The following is a 12899-nucleotide window of genomic DNA, read 5'->3' as shown; positions in this document are numbered from 1 at the left end:
GAGGGTGTATACTAGTCTCGTACCCAGTCCTCCCATGGCAAAGCGGTTGCTGTTTGCTCCGAAAATAGCTAGGGTGCGGGGGGGTCGGGTGTTAGTATTTTCTATGATTCTCCACAAACGCATAGTCTTAGACGTAAGTCTGTTTAGGAAATCGTGACACTTTCAAATTGGCAGAGGACATCTACGCTCAGCTTCCTCTTGATCAAAATTTTTATTCACAGCTGCATCTAAATACTTTTACATAATTGTCCCCGCGGGAAAAATTGGCACAAATATACAAAATCAGCCTCCAATAACATTACTACGACCTCTTCTCGTCAGTTACCAGGAAAAGTTCACTTTAGTTGCACAAAATTTTACGATAAGCTATGTACAAGTTGACAGAATATTAACTGCCTTATAAAAATACTTCTGTCGCTGTGATCCGGTGTCTTTTGAATTATTTTAAGAAGTCCCGGTTTCGAACTACCTGAGTAACACTCTTCTGTCCACGGTTCAGCTACTTTCGACAAATACGCAAGATTCATCAACACGCAAGAAATCTAATGCGTCTATAATTTACCGAAAACAAATCTCATGAAAAATTGGCAGAAAAATTAAAACTCGATGATTACAACCATCTAAAATAAAATTTAAATTACTTTTAAGTCATCTATTGAAAAACTTTTTTGATATTCTCTGAATTCTCTTTTGAGAAGATAACGTTCAAATTTTGGACGCATGTGGCAAAAATTTGGCTTTGAGAAAGCGCCTCTTTGGGTTTTAATAATTCCTGAAAGGAAGCAATAATCCTCCATTCTTGTTGACTAATTAAGTCAAGTCTAATTAGCCAGCGATACATCACTACATCCTGTCGAACGAAAGGGCTAGGTATCACGACTTCCATCCGAACTGATTACACACGCCAAATAAGGAGATGGTTCGTGCTGTCATCTCGTCCAGCGGATTCACTAGCGGAGCTTGTCCTGAAGTCCTCATAACCGTCACCGCCGCTTATTATCAACACTTCTCGACCAGCGGAAGTGCCAGGTGGAAGCGCACCATTTGTTTTCGATGGAGAAGTGCCTATGGTATTGTTGGAACTTTTATCATTGGTGTTGTCTTGTCCTCCTTCCTTTGGAGCCTCAACAGCAGTGAGAAAACGCACATGTCCCGTATGTCCATGGAAGGAGGCTGTCGCCGATGGGCAGTTACGAAGAGAAGCCGTGCTAGCGGTTATTGTTGGCAGCGGTAATGTTAAAACTACGCCTGCACTAGTGCCAATCCACAAAAGGTCCTTGCAAGCAAGGAGTGCGGTAACACGCAAACAAGCTGCTTTGTGCTGACGGATGATTGCATCGGAACCTAGCGTGTAGAAATACAGAAAAGTTTTCACCGCTGATCGTTTTAGAGGCTTTACCAAACAACATGAAGCGAATTAAAGGAGAACCGAAGAAATCCCAGATTACTTTCGACACCCCATTGAAAATTGTCCTTAACTCAAACACAATTTACCTTGAAGCATTTTGTGCACGGGTGGAGCCACATCAACATCAGCTAAACACTCGTAGCGTGTGGCGTGGAACAACCTGACGGCAGCGGAGCTTTGGAGTGAAATCCACACACCCATACCAGAGCTTGCCATCCGGTACACACTGCGGTCCTTATCCAGGCTACAGTTGAAAGAAGTCTGCAAAAAGGTCCAAAGAAAACGAGTTTCGCGATTTTTAATTGTCTGAGGGTTATGAAGAGTAACAAAAATTCCCGAGTCTCACACAAAATATTATGTAGAGTATTAAGCTCTTTACAGCAGTCTTGTTAAAAACTTATCTAAACAATCTTCGGGAAGGTCAGACCTCAACAAGCAAGGATCCCTGGAACCGTTTAACGAGACAGTACGCATGATTGGCTCAAGGAAACACTGACCACTTGCATTCATCTCTATACACAGACGCACGGCTTTAGTGAGTCTATAAATTAACAGTTTAGCCCCCAAAAAATTGACCTGAGTACAAAATTCTGAGTACTTAAAAGCGAACTAGGTCCTACCTCGACTTCCAAAGTGGTTGTGTTGACAATGACAGCATTACATCCCAGACCGCACCACAATCGACCATGGATGGCCGTCATACATGAGACTCCTACCGCCTCCCCAATATGAAGCATTACAGGAGAACCAACCTCCCATGCACAGCCTGTAGAAAAAAAAGACGCGTATTTAGATTTGTCTCCCTTTCTAAAGGGTCGTGTAGAGAGACATCACAAACAAACGCGTCCTTTCTCTGATTTCATATTTTCCCGCCCTATAAAACCGGCCGCATCTTTTCCGGCGCTTGACAGAGTGTTCATGTTTTCCAGTTATTTCTGGTTATCAATTTTAACCCGCAGCCTGTTTAAATCATGCTTTGTAAGTGGAATTACCAACCACTAAAAATCTTACCAGGTTGTCTTCTGTAAATGTACAAGTCACCCGTTGACAGTGAAATGAAGACTTGATTATCAACATACCTAAAAGACAAATGACGCATTTTTTTTGTATTCCAAATCATTTTGATACAGTATGCACCCAACTTGATATCAAGACTAACTCAGTATGAATTTTCGATGGTACGAAAAAAAGTCAAAGTACTTACAAAATGCACTGAATTGATCCGGAATGCTGTAGCTTTAATTTCGACTTCTTATTCTGAGCTTCCTTCGCCGGATACACGAAAACACTGGGAGAAAGAACATAAGAAAGAATCAATCGGATAACACCTAGATGATAATTTGTATTTCTCATAAGTCTCAGTTGTTGTTTGGGTGTCGCTGTTGATGATGATGATGTGTGCTTGTGAAAGTTTTTCTGTTTATCCTTTGTCTGCCTGTCGATCCGTTGTTTTTGTGACTGCCTCCTCCTGTCCGTCTCCTTTTTACCATCTTAAAGAAATGCCACGGAAAATTTGAGTGCCTTATTTACGAGATGCTTTTGATAAGGAAAAAGAGACCGACTCTGAACACTCAAAATGACTCCATTCCAGCGAAACTGTTTATTTAAAATATTTTCCCATTCTTTTGTTTATTCCCGCCTCGTTTATTCTAATGTAATTTGTCACTTACTATTGTATATATAACGTTCACTATCTTGTTATAATTTGCATTTGATAATGGTGACATGTCGTCGCCGAAACGTCATGTTTTTATATCGCTACTCTTTATTCTAAAGTGTTTCTCAAAACCTCTCATCATCAGAAGTATGATAGAAACGATATGAAAATGCCCTAAGTGACATTCCAAGCAGTGAAATTCCGTGACAACTTCTTTTTTTCCTTATTTTAATCTAGTAAATAAAATGAGCTATAAATTTCAGACAGAGAAGGCTATGAAAAAGGTCTGGAGACTAACCATCCATCTTCTGTACCAAGCCAAACTGTACATGGTTCATCGGTGTCAAAATTCACAATATCAGACAAGCTGTCTTTGAGATCTTCGCTGGTACGAGATGAACCCATTCTTCGCTTCGATTGTTTTCGGGATCCTTTCTCCTTTATTTCGTCACCACTCGAGTAATTTTCCTCAAACTCAAACACATTTTCATCCTGACTGCTGTCCAACCCGTCCGCACTTCCGGTAGTTCCTAGACTGCTTCCTTCGGGACTGAGTCGGCCGTCGACGTCAAACGGAGAGCTTGCGTCGTTGAATTTCCCGCCAAGAAAACTCTCCTGCCCCAGCCCCTCCTCGTCTTCGGAACTGCTGTCAAAAGCCATGATGCTCTGAGGTCCTGTGACATCTTCGTCGCTCGCATAACCGGCACGAGAAATTTTTGGCGTTGTGTTCGCTTTGCTGCTCTTTTCGCTTCCCATAGAGATAGAATGAGTGTCGGATTTTGTGTCGCTTTCAGACTGGAGAGCTTCTAAGCCGCTGAACTTCGTCCCAGACACAGGAGAGATGCAGAGAATTCTCGACATGCACACAGTGATTGAACCAAACGGCTGTAGAATGTAACACAGTAATAACAGGTGAGCTATGTTAAACACTTTTAAACTGACATTATGAGCCGTTTGCTGCAATGATTAATATAAAAATTCATCGTGAAGGGAATTACAAAATATTAATTTGGTAAGATATAAAAATGCGGCTATGAAAAGAATTAATTTGAAATGGGCCCGAATGGTCGAGGATTAAGCAGATTGAACCGGATTGCGAATTGCAACATTGTTAAATTTTATCAAAATGTTTGAAATTGTGACGCGGCTCATTCAAAAGCCCGCCTAAAAAGAGCCCTTACATTATGAATAGTGTCTGAGTCACTAATTAACAATAATGTAGCTTGTTAAAATAACGCAAACTTCAAGTTTACTACTTTTACTAACAGTTTTCAAAATCATAGTTCGTTCCCTTCGATTTTACCACACAGTCAGAAAAAATCCCACAAAAAAAATTAGTTACAATATTTGTTTTATACCAAAGAAGTAAATGTTTTAATTAGAGTACTGAAGTTAGGCTAAGGACCTCACCTGAATCTGCGTACCCATTCTGAGTATACAGACTTGTCCAACATAACCATCACTGTTACAAACCCACACATCTCCAGAGCCGTTGTGATTTCCTCTGTCCAGCATGTGAGGTACCTGGCTTGGTGATGAACAAGTGAACTAGAACAAATAATTGTAAAAAAATCTCAGTCTCTCGTGTGGCGTGACTGTTGACATGAGTTCAGTGTTGAAAAGCACTGTTGTCAGCTCAAGTGACAGTCTCTAACAACCAGAGCACAAATCATTATAATCAACATCATTGGCAAGTGATGAGGTACTTGTCAGTTTGATGTGATCTGTCTGTTTTGTGGAAACTGGTTAATTAGGATAGTCATAATTTTAATTGACCACTCCCCACAAAATGCAGTCAAGACATTGAACTGATACAACTGAATAAAATGCATCAAGTTGTAGGGCAGAGGACTTGCAGCCGGCAGCAAACAAGCTCAACTCCTGACCACCAACTTACAGCTGCCTAGTGAGACAAAAGAAAGAATCCAGCTCTCCAAACTGGATTTAAACCAATAACCTTCTGCACAACTCTTACAAAATTAAAATATATTAAAGTTCACACGGCAACCAGGTGGACAATCAGACATAGTTTGATGCTACACTGGTTTGCAGATTCACTAAATCTGCAAACCAGTGTAGCATCAAACTATGTCTTACAAAATTGCAAAAACAACGAAAAGAGGTAAAAAACAAAAACAACAATCAACTATCCCTCTAGGATGTGAGAGTTACAAAGATTTTGAAAAAAAAAATCTTCAAAGAAATGTGTTAACTCTGACCTGCATCCCACTCCTTGTTTTATTGATGGGAATACAATACTGAAACTCTGGGGGAAATGTGTCTTTGGCATATGCTGAAAAAAAATATATATATATCCAAAAGAATTAGTCAGTGTGTTCCCATTGAAAAGTCCTTCCTTTTAGAGGGTCTTACCAAGTTTCTGTTTTGCATCCTCAAAGTATGCTTCCCAAGAATTCTTTATCTCTGTTTCCAAGAACAAGAACTGAAAATCTTTCTCCTCAGGTCCATCGTCCCTATACAAAAGAAAGAACTGTCTTGAGTACTAAAATGGTAAAGCAAATTAAAATTACATATTAAAATATCTAGAAGAAATTATTTAAAACCCTAAACAGGAGAAAAATGAAATCAAATGTAAAAAAAAATTGAAAAGGAAGACTCAAAAAAATTTAAGCAACTGACCAAGCTAAAGTACAGCATTTGATAATACAACTCCAAGAAGTACTGAGCTATCCACAAGGTCAATAAACTTCGCAAAATTTTGTAAGTTGTAAAAATATGAAAGGTTCTTGCAGAGCAAAGTATACTGCCAATTTTTTTTCAAGGTGTAGAAACGTCATACATTAAATTATTTACAAAGTTTTTATCATTCACACAGTTACATAAAGAAAGTTAACTTTTCACTGACTCTGCTCGTGTGACATGTAACTCCAGCTTGGTAGAAGTTGGAGGTTGCAGTGGAATTTGCTTCTCTGAAATCTGCCGGTTTACTTCATTCATGAGTTCTCTAATAGCCCCATCCAAAACCTATGAGGCACAAAAGAAAAATAAATAATTAGTACAACTAACATGTAAACCTTTCCAACTAAGGTCTACATTGTTTGGCCCTTTAACTCTCAGAAGTGAGTGACATGTAACTTCTCCCTATAATATCCACACATTATCCATAAAACAATTAACAAGACTACTCAAACTCATCTTGATTCAATATCAAATTTTTGTAACCAATTTAAAGAGAAATTTATAGCAGCTAGTGGGAAGAATCAACAATCAGATCTTGGGAGTAAAGGTTACTGTGTCTCTTACATCAGCTACAAAGTAAATGTGTTGACCATCAATGTTCTGATATGTCTGCTATAGTTTGACTGGAAATCTCCCTGATTTTCATAAACTTAATATGTGACTGCACTTACTGTGTGTGCGATTGTCAGGGTGTCTGCTATGGAGCTGATTCTACTAAGCGATGACATATCATTGTCAAGCTTCTCCAATTGCCTCTCCAGACTGTTCCGTCTCTGTGCTTCTGGAGATGCTACATAAAAGTTTAAACAAACAAATAATGTTAAAAAACATGGTCCGAAAAGTTATGAATATCAAATGTATTTGGTGGTTAACTGATCACTTACATTTGTAGATCTCAACATCATCAAGGTGAACTTTCCAGAGTAGTTTGTACTTGTTAAATTCAGTACCAGAACCTGAAAATCTAACAAACAATAATAGCAGTGCAAGTTGAACAAATAAAATAAGCTGAAAAACTTAATAAATTAATATTCTGTCCAGTTGTTCAAACTCTTCTTACCCATGACAAAATTTTCAGGAAAAATACCTTTCAGTAAACATAATCAGAAAAAGGAACACAAAAGTTGCTTTTCTAGCCATAGTGAACCAAATGGTTTAGATGAGAGCTTGTGCACATGACACTTGTGGTCAAATTTCACAAGCATGACACTTGAATAGTAGTCCAATTGCATAGGCATAACACATAACTGTCCAATAAAAATGGTTTAAGCCCTTAACACCCTAAAATCAGTATGCATATTCTCCATACTATTCTCTAATCATTTCCTAAGATGCTGACGTTGAGAATTTGTCTAACAATCAAGATCTTCTTTGGTGGGTGATCAGCTCATTCATTCTCCTGACCTTAATGTTTGATTCAGGGGTGATATGGTAAGGAGATATCAGATGCCAGTCACTCTTAAGGGTTACAGGGTTAATTATAGGTACAGGTATGACTCCTACACAGCTGATAACCAAGCACACATTGATCTATTACATGTGTCATAAAGAAGTAGTTTGTCTACTTACATGCTTAGTGAGCCTCTCCTGAGAGCATTTGCCTTCCGCTTGACTGTTGCACATACCAACAGGTCATTGAAAAGAAACAAACACCTGTCTTTCTTTGTTATTGTGCCTTTCTGTTAAGATAATAACAGATTGTAAATTGAAGAAGTACTGTATTCAACATGGTGAATACTTATTGCTAAAAAGGACAAAAAGTCTGGAATAATTTACTCACCACCTCAGCCACCAAGTCTTGCCTTATTAAGCGACGAGTTGGGGTCACCAACTGCAAAAAGAATAATATTTTTTGTCAAGTTGGGTACACTTCACAGTACAACTATCTCACACAAAAAATATTTCAGTCCTTACATCTTAAAAAGGTGCCCAGAGAAGATCCTGGTTTCTGTAGCATGGAACAACTAAAGGTATTACTTCTCTTCTTGGATGGAAAACTAGTTCATCACAAGTTACACCCACCTTCCCTACCCCTGCATTTTATCAAGATTACCTCACAGCTTGCCATGACCAATTTATAAAACAAACCCCAGGTGAAGAGAAGCACTTTGAAAGAAATGCCTTTTGTTCAAGAACACAACACAACATCCTTCAGGAGTTCAAACCAAGATCTTTCAATCCCAAGTCCAGTCCATTAGCCACAAGGGCACCACATCTCAGACAACAATGCCACAAACACTCTAATAAGCTTCTCAACAGCAATATTATGGTATACCCATTTGCATGTCATTATAGCAGTATTATGATATTGCCTTGTGTTTATTTATTATGGGTTGTTTATCTAGAAAGGGAAAAGAGAGGGGGGCTGATCAAAAGGGGAGAGCTTTTTAGAACATTAAGGCTTTAGTCAAACAAGAAGCTTAACTGAAAGGGGGGCTATAAAAGCATTAACACAAGGACTAAAGAAGCAAAATAATGATAGTGTGTTGCATAGAATGCATTATATTGCCATGAATGAAAACAAAGCCAGTTAATTACATTTGTCATCCCTTCAATAGTTGCCTCAAGATCACGGAGTCTCTCAGCTTCCCTTTCAGCTTGATCAACCTCTTTTTCTCCTCGATTCATTCTGTCTGCTAGTGTCTTTATCTCACCCAGGGCAAGCTGAAGACTTCCATGATCAGGATGATCATGTGGTGTATGCTTTATCATATCCTGTAACAGCAAATGAAAAGATGTTTCTCATGGACCTAAATGAATGCAGAATGTTTGGACTAAGCCCTAACCCTGAAATGCTTGTTTGATAAACAATCTTGACAGCTAAATAATTATATTTAAATTTGATCCCTGTTTACGCACTCTTCTACAAAGACCTGGAGAACAAAACTCTAGCTACTGCATGTCATGACATGTATAATACACACATTTTTAAAGAGTCTCTACGTACTTACCTTGAGTATAAGTTCGTATCGTGGAATTCGCTGAACAGGCATGATCATCAGGTCTTGAAGGGTCAGCTTTTCTTTATGCTCACGTGAGCATTGCTGTAATGAAAAAAAAAGTTTCTCTTTCAACAACAATGACATGATTCATGATGAAAACACTTGGTAACAAAAAAAAAAAAATTTATAGTACCTCCATGTACCGCACAAAGGCTGGTCTGGTTACTGTTGCTACTCTCACTGCAGCTCTTGCTTGAAGGAAGTGATTGATGAATGCACTGTATGCATCAACCAGGAAACACTTGGTAAACTGAAAATAAACCAACAAATTAGATACTTGTAAGTGTTCAGTTACTTAAAAATAGATGATTTAATTACAATTATTTTGATACAAATTGTTCAATTCAAAAGAGGAAGAGTTAAGAAGTCATCACAAGTGTACAACCAAGAAAGTAATAGTGTACAACTGAGCAAAAGTCTGGCCAACACTGCCAGGATTTATGCCAACACACGGGGAAGGGGTTCACCCAGGTACAACTGCATATGTGGCATAAATATAAACTAGCAGCTCTAACCAGTGACTGTTTACAGGTTGAATTGGAGTTGGAGAGTTGTTTTTGTTTATGGAGGAAAACCAGAAAAGTCAGAGAAAACCTCCCAGAGCTGGGACAAGAAGCAACAATGAACTTAACCAGCATGTGATGCCATGAGTCAAAGCAGAGGGAGGCAAGTGTTCTAACTGCACTATCCTTGTTCCCTTATTACATTAAGTGGCGAGATGTACATTGTATTACTGCTCTTCCTGAAAAGTTGCAAGTTGCCCCTCACTTTACTTGACTTCAGGTTTCCCTGGTAAACTTGATGTTTCTGGCTTTCTCATAGAGAGACTCTGGTGGGACCTTGGCAAAGTCTAATATGCCTACATATCTTTATATACCCTTTGCAACTGAATTGGTTTAACTTGTAAGCCATAAAATATTGATTCCCATAAGTGTTTTGGTCAGTTGAGGTACTTACAGATGAAACAAATATATCACCAATCTTCTGCTTGTCATGCCACTCAGAAACTCTGGCCTGCAGTTGCTGAAGGAAAAACTCGTGACACAACAGGATTTCAGGGATTTGATAGAACATTTCATCAACTTGTGCTGGCTCTACAATCCCAGAGTTTTCTTGCTTCTTTAATGCCTTGTAATAGCTCTGTTGTCAAAAAAGAACAAATGCAGACTGTTGAAGGAGGTCAGTATTTAAAACAACTTCAATGTGACAAGTGAAGTGAAAAGGAAAGAGGGCCTTGACTTTAAGTTTTCAAATCCATAACCACTATCAGATGCTTTGCCACTAATTAATAATGCTACATGAAACTTGACATAATTATGACATTTCAATTAGGTCTGTGTATGTCTTCACTCACTCTTCAAGGTCAAAACCAAGGGTAGCTATTCACAGATCAAATTACAGGCTTTGCTGTATGAAAATTTTGTGGGAGTTTATTTTGCAAATTAATAATTTTGTTGTGTTTGCATTTTTTGAAATATCAAATTTCTTAAACATATTTTGTTCAAACAGCAGAGTGTTAACAAGGAAGGGCATGTTCAGGTTTGTAATTTGTTGTCACGTCACACTCTACTCATGAGAAAAATCTTCCTGCATCCTTTTCTAGATCTTTTGTATAAACTTATAGTGGCTAACATAGCTATCAATGCTTACAAGCCAGAAAACAAAAAACAAAAAAAGAGCAAATATAGCTTCACAAAAGTAACACACATTCACAGAAAAGATCTGTACAAATTTCAACATCTACATGAGAAAATATCCAAAGCATGCAAGCTCCCATGTGCATTTTTCATTACTGGCCCTCAATGAGTTTATTCGTATCTAACAATACTTCAATCAAACGAACTTGTTGAATAAATGGCAACACTTTCTCATCCATCCATTCTCCTTGTTTCAGCACCTTTCATTGATTTAGACATTTTAGCACTCTCCAGCTTGTTGTTTCAACAGATGACAGAAAAAACAATTCAAAACAAATTCAAAGATGGATTGTTAATGTCAACAGGAAATTAAAACATGCGGGGAAACAAACGAGACAATGATCTCTCTCTGTAAACAGAGAGAAAGTTATATGCACTGGGCAGAATAGACAATAAACCATTATAGCTTTGGTACCTACATAACAAGAAAACAATATTATTCTTCTAGTTCACCAATATGAAGATCTACTGTTTCCATTTATTTGATAAACTTCTCAAAAGGAGTAGAATTCTTAAGAATGATTGCATGACCACTTAAGTAAAAAGAGATTCGACTAATTGATGCACACATTAACAATCTTTTCAATTTTGGTCCATTTGCAATACAATACTATTTTTCTTTCATCTTCTGAAGTGTTCGACAATGAATGGCATCTGTGGTATTTTGGCCCACTTGGAATCAATTCAAAGTCATTTGATTCAAACTTTAAGATTATATTTAGACATCAGTTACGGTTATTTCATGCGCCCAAAAGTTCTGCAATTGCAGAAAAATTTTCAGCAAAGTCAATTATAAGAACTAATTATGCCTTGGAATACAACTTGCTATCTAAAAATAGGGTAACACACTTCAGACCCATCATGACCTTCTTAGTAAAATTACTTGAAACGCATCCCATGATAAGTGCAATTAGCGGATTCATAAAGACCGGATAATCATAAGATTATGAGTATCCCATTATTTAATACAAACACACACACATACTTTAGGAGAGTTTGGTACTTGTTTTGTGATATCTCTTTGCACAGAGGCATTATTTAGATGTTAAATTGTCTTAATTAAACTATAATCTGTTTGTAGGTTCAAAAGGCCAACTAAAGAAGCACCATTCTCTTCTCATGATTTGTTTATCTCAAAGAATACCCAGACTTGTAAAACTTAAAATTCGAGGAAAAACTCTTTTCTTTTCATGCAATTCACTCTATTCAAAACTTCATTTGTTGCATCGTGTACATTTGTTGCAAATTAATTTCTCAAAATGGCCCATGCAGGAAATGCATTTACAAACATGTAAATACCATACTTTCCAAAGACTTAGCTGTAAAATCCATCAATTTTTTCTTTCAGGACAAAAAAGTACTAATTACTAGTGATATGACTCAGTGCAAGTGAACAATATTTGTTGTTGAATTAAAATTATTTTTCATCGCCATGGATCAACTCCATAAAAAGCCTGAAACCCATAGTTAATGCCCTTTAACTCCTAGGATCTAATTTTTAATTCTCCCCATTGCTACAATTTTCTTTGTAAATTAGTTTCAAGAATTTGGTGTGAATCAAGTTAACAATTTCTACCTGATAAATTTCAGTATTCTCATTACTTATTGGCTGGATAATGTCTGGATGTTATAGGAAGATGTTACATGTTAATCGCTTCTAGGAGTTTAAGGGTTAAAAATTGTAAGAGTAGAAAGTGTACAAAGAAAGAATTTTACACCCATGGATTCTTACAAGGTAGTACACAGAAGTGTGAAAAATGAAAATGAGACGAAAAGAGAATTCAAAACAACTCAGTAGCTTTGATACTAAGGCTTTTCAATGTTGGGAAGATAAAAGCAAATCCTAATTCAACATAGTGAAAATGTATCAATGTATACTTCTAACATTAACATATGGCAGAGAAGCAAACAAAAAGTCAACTTACCAAAACAAGAAACTGAAGGTTTTGTACATAGGACATCTCAGTATCAACCAAGTTCTTCAGTACATGGGCTCTCAGATCCTGAAAAGAAATTCAAAAGTGATAAACTATTACTACTGTTTATGGTTATTCTTCCCTTTAACTCTTTCCATAACATGCCTTCAAGACAACTCTTTCATTTAAAAATCTTTCTTGTGGATTTGTTATGAAGTTGAGCTAGTCTGAGAAATCAAAGAAAGCAATATTCAGTGATGTAAAAACTGTTTTCATGTTGTTGTCTTTGTTATCATTTGTTTGTTTATTTGTCTGCTTGATTTGTCAGGTTTTGTACGATAAATGTGATGTACAAGTAAGTTAACCTAGATCAATCAAAAGCTTTTGTCCTGGAAGGTTTTTCTGTGAAACAGCTATGATTCCAAACTACATGACATTGTATGTTCTCATACATGAGATATTTATGATTAATAGAAAGTACAGTTGTGCAAGTGATCATTAGGATCTGTGCTTTCCAAA

General features: G+C 37.3%; 1 protein-coding gene across 5 annotated transcripts in view; it reads right to left on the bottom strand.

The window, feature by feature from the left end:
* Nucleotides 1–192: 192 nt before the first annotated feature.
* LOC131789682 (uncharacterized) overlaps nt 193–12899 on the bottom strand; it is a 28006-nt gene continuing 15299 nt past the window's right edge. For all 5 annotated transcript variants that reach the window (XM_059106836.2, XM_059106837.2, XM_066161065.1 and 2 more), the window contains 19 exons: nt 12390–12467; nt 9725–9907; nt 8901–9017; nt 8717–8809; nt 8304–8480; nt 7546–7596; nt 7335–7444; nt 6650–6729; nt 6437–6555; nt 5932–6050; nt 5439–5539; nt 5285–5358; nt 4476–4613; nt 3364–3950; nt 2613–2696; nt 2420–2487; nt 2029–2174; nt 1495–1669; nt 193–1344 (listed from right to left, as the gene is read on the bottom strand). In XM_059106836.2, the coding sequence (XP_058962819.2) occupies nt 896–1344; nt 1495–1669; nt 2029–2174; nt 2420–2487; nt 2613–2696; nt 3364–3950; nt 4476–4613; nt 5285–5358; nt 5439–5539; nt 5932–6050; nt 6437–6555; nt 6650–6729; nt 7335–7444; nt 7546–7596; nt 8304–8480; nt 8717–8809; nt 8901–9017; nt 9725–9907; nt 12390–12467 (2949 nt within the window). In that variant the 3' untranslated portion in view covers nt 193–895. The remainder of the gene's footprint in view (nt 1345–1494; nt 1670–2028; nt 2175–2419; nt 2488–2612; nt 2697–3363; nt 3951–4475; nt 4614–5284; nt 5359–5438; nt 5540–5931; nt 6051–6436; nt 6556–6649; nt 6730–7334; nt 7445–7545; nt 7597–8303; nt 8481–8716; nt 8810–8900; nt 9018–9724; nt 9908–12389; nt 12468–12899) is intronic.

This window comes from Pocillopora verrucosa, chromosome 14 (genome assembly GCF_036669915.1).
Source record: "Pocillopora verrucosa isolate sample1 chromosome 14, ASM3666991v2, whole genome shotgun sequence".
Taxonomy (NCBI): Eukaryota; Metazoa; Cnidaria; class Anthozoa; order Scleractinia; family Pocilloporidae; genus Pocillopora; species Pocillopora verrucosa.
Note: the sequence above shows the minus strand (reverse complement) of the source record. Positions and strands in the feature narration are given on the sequence as shown.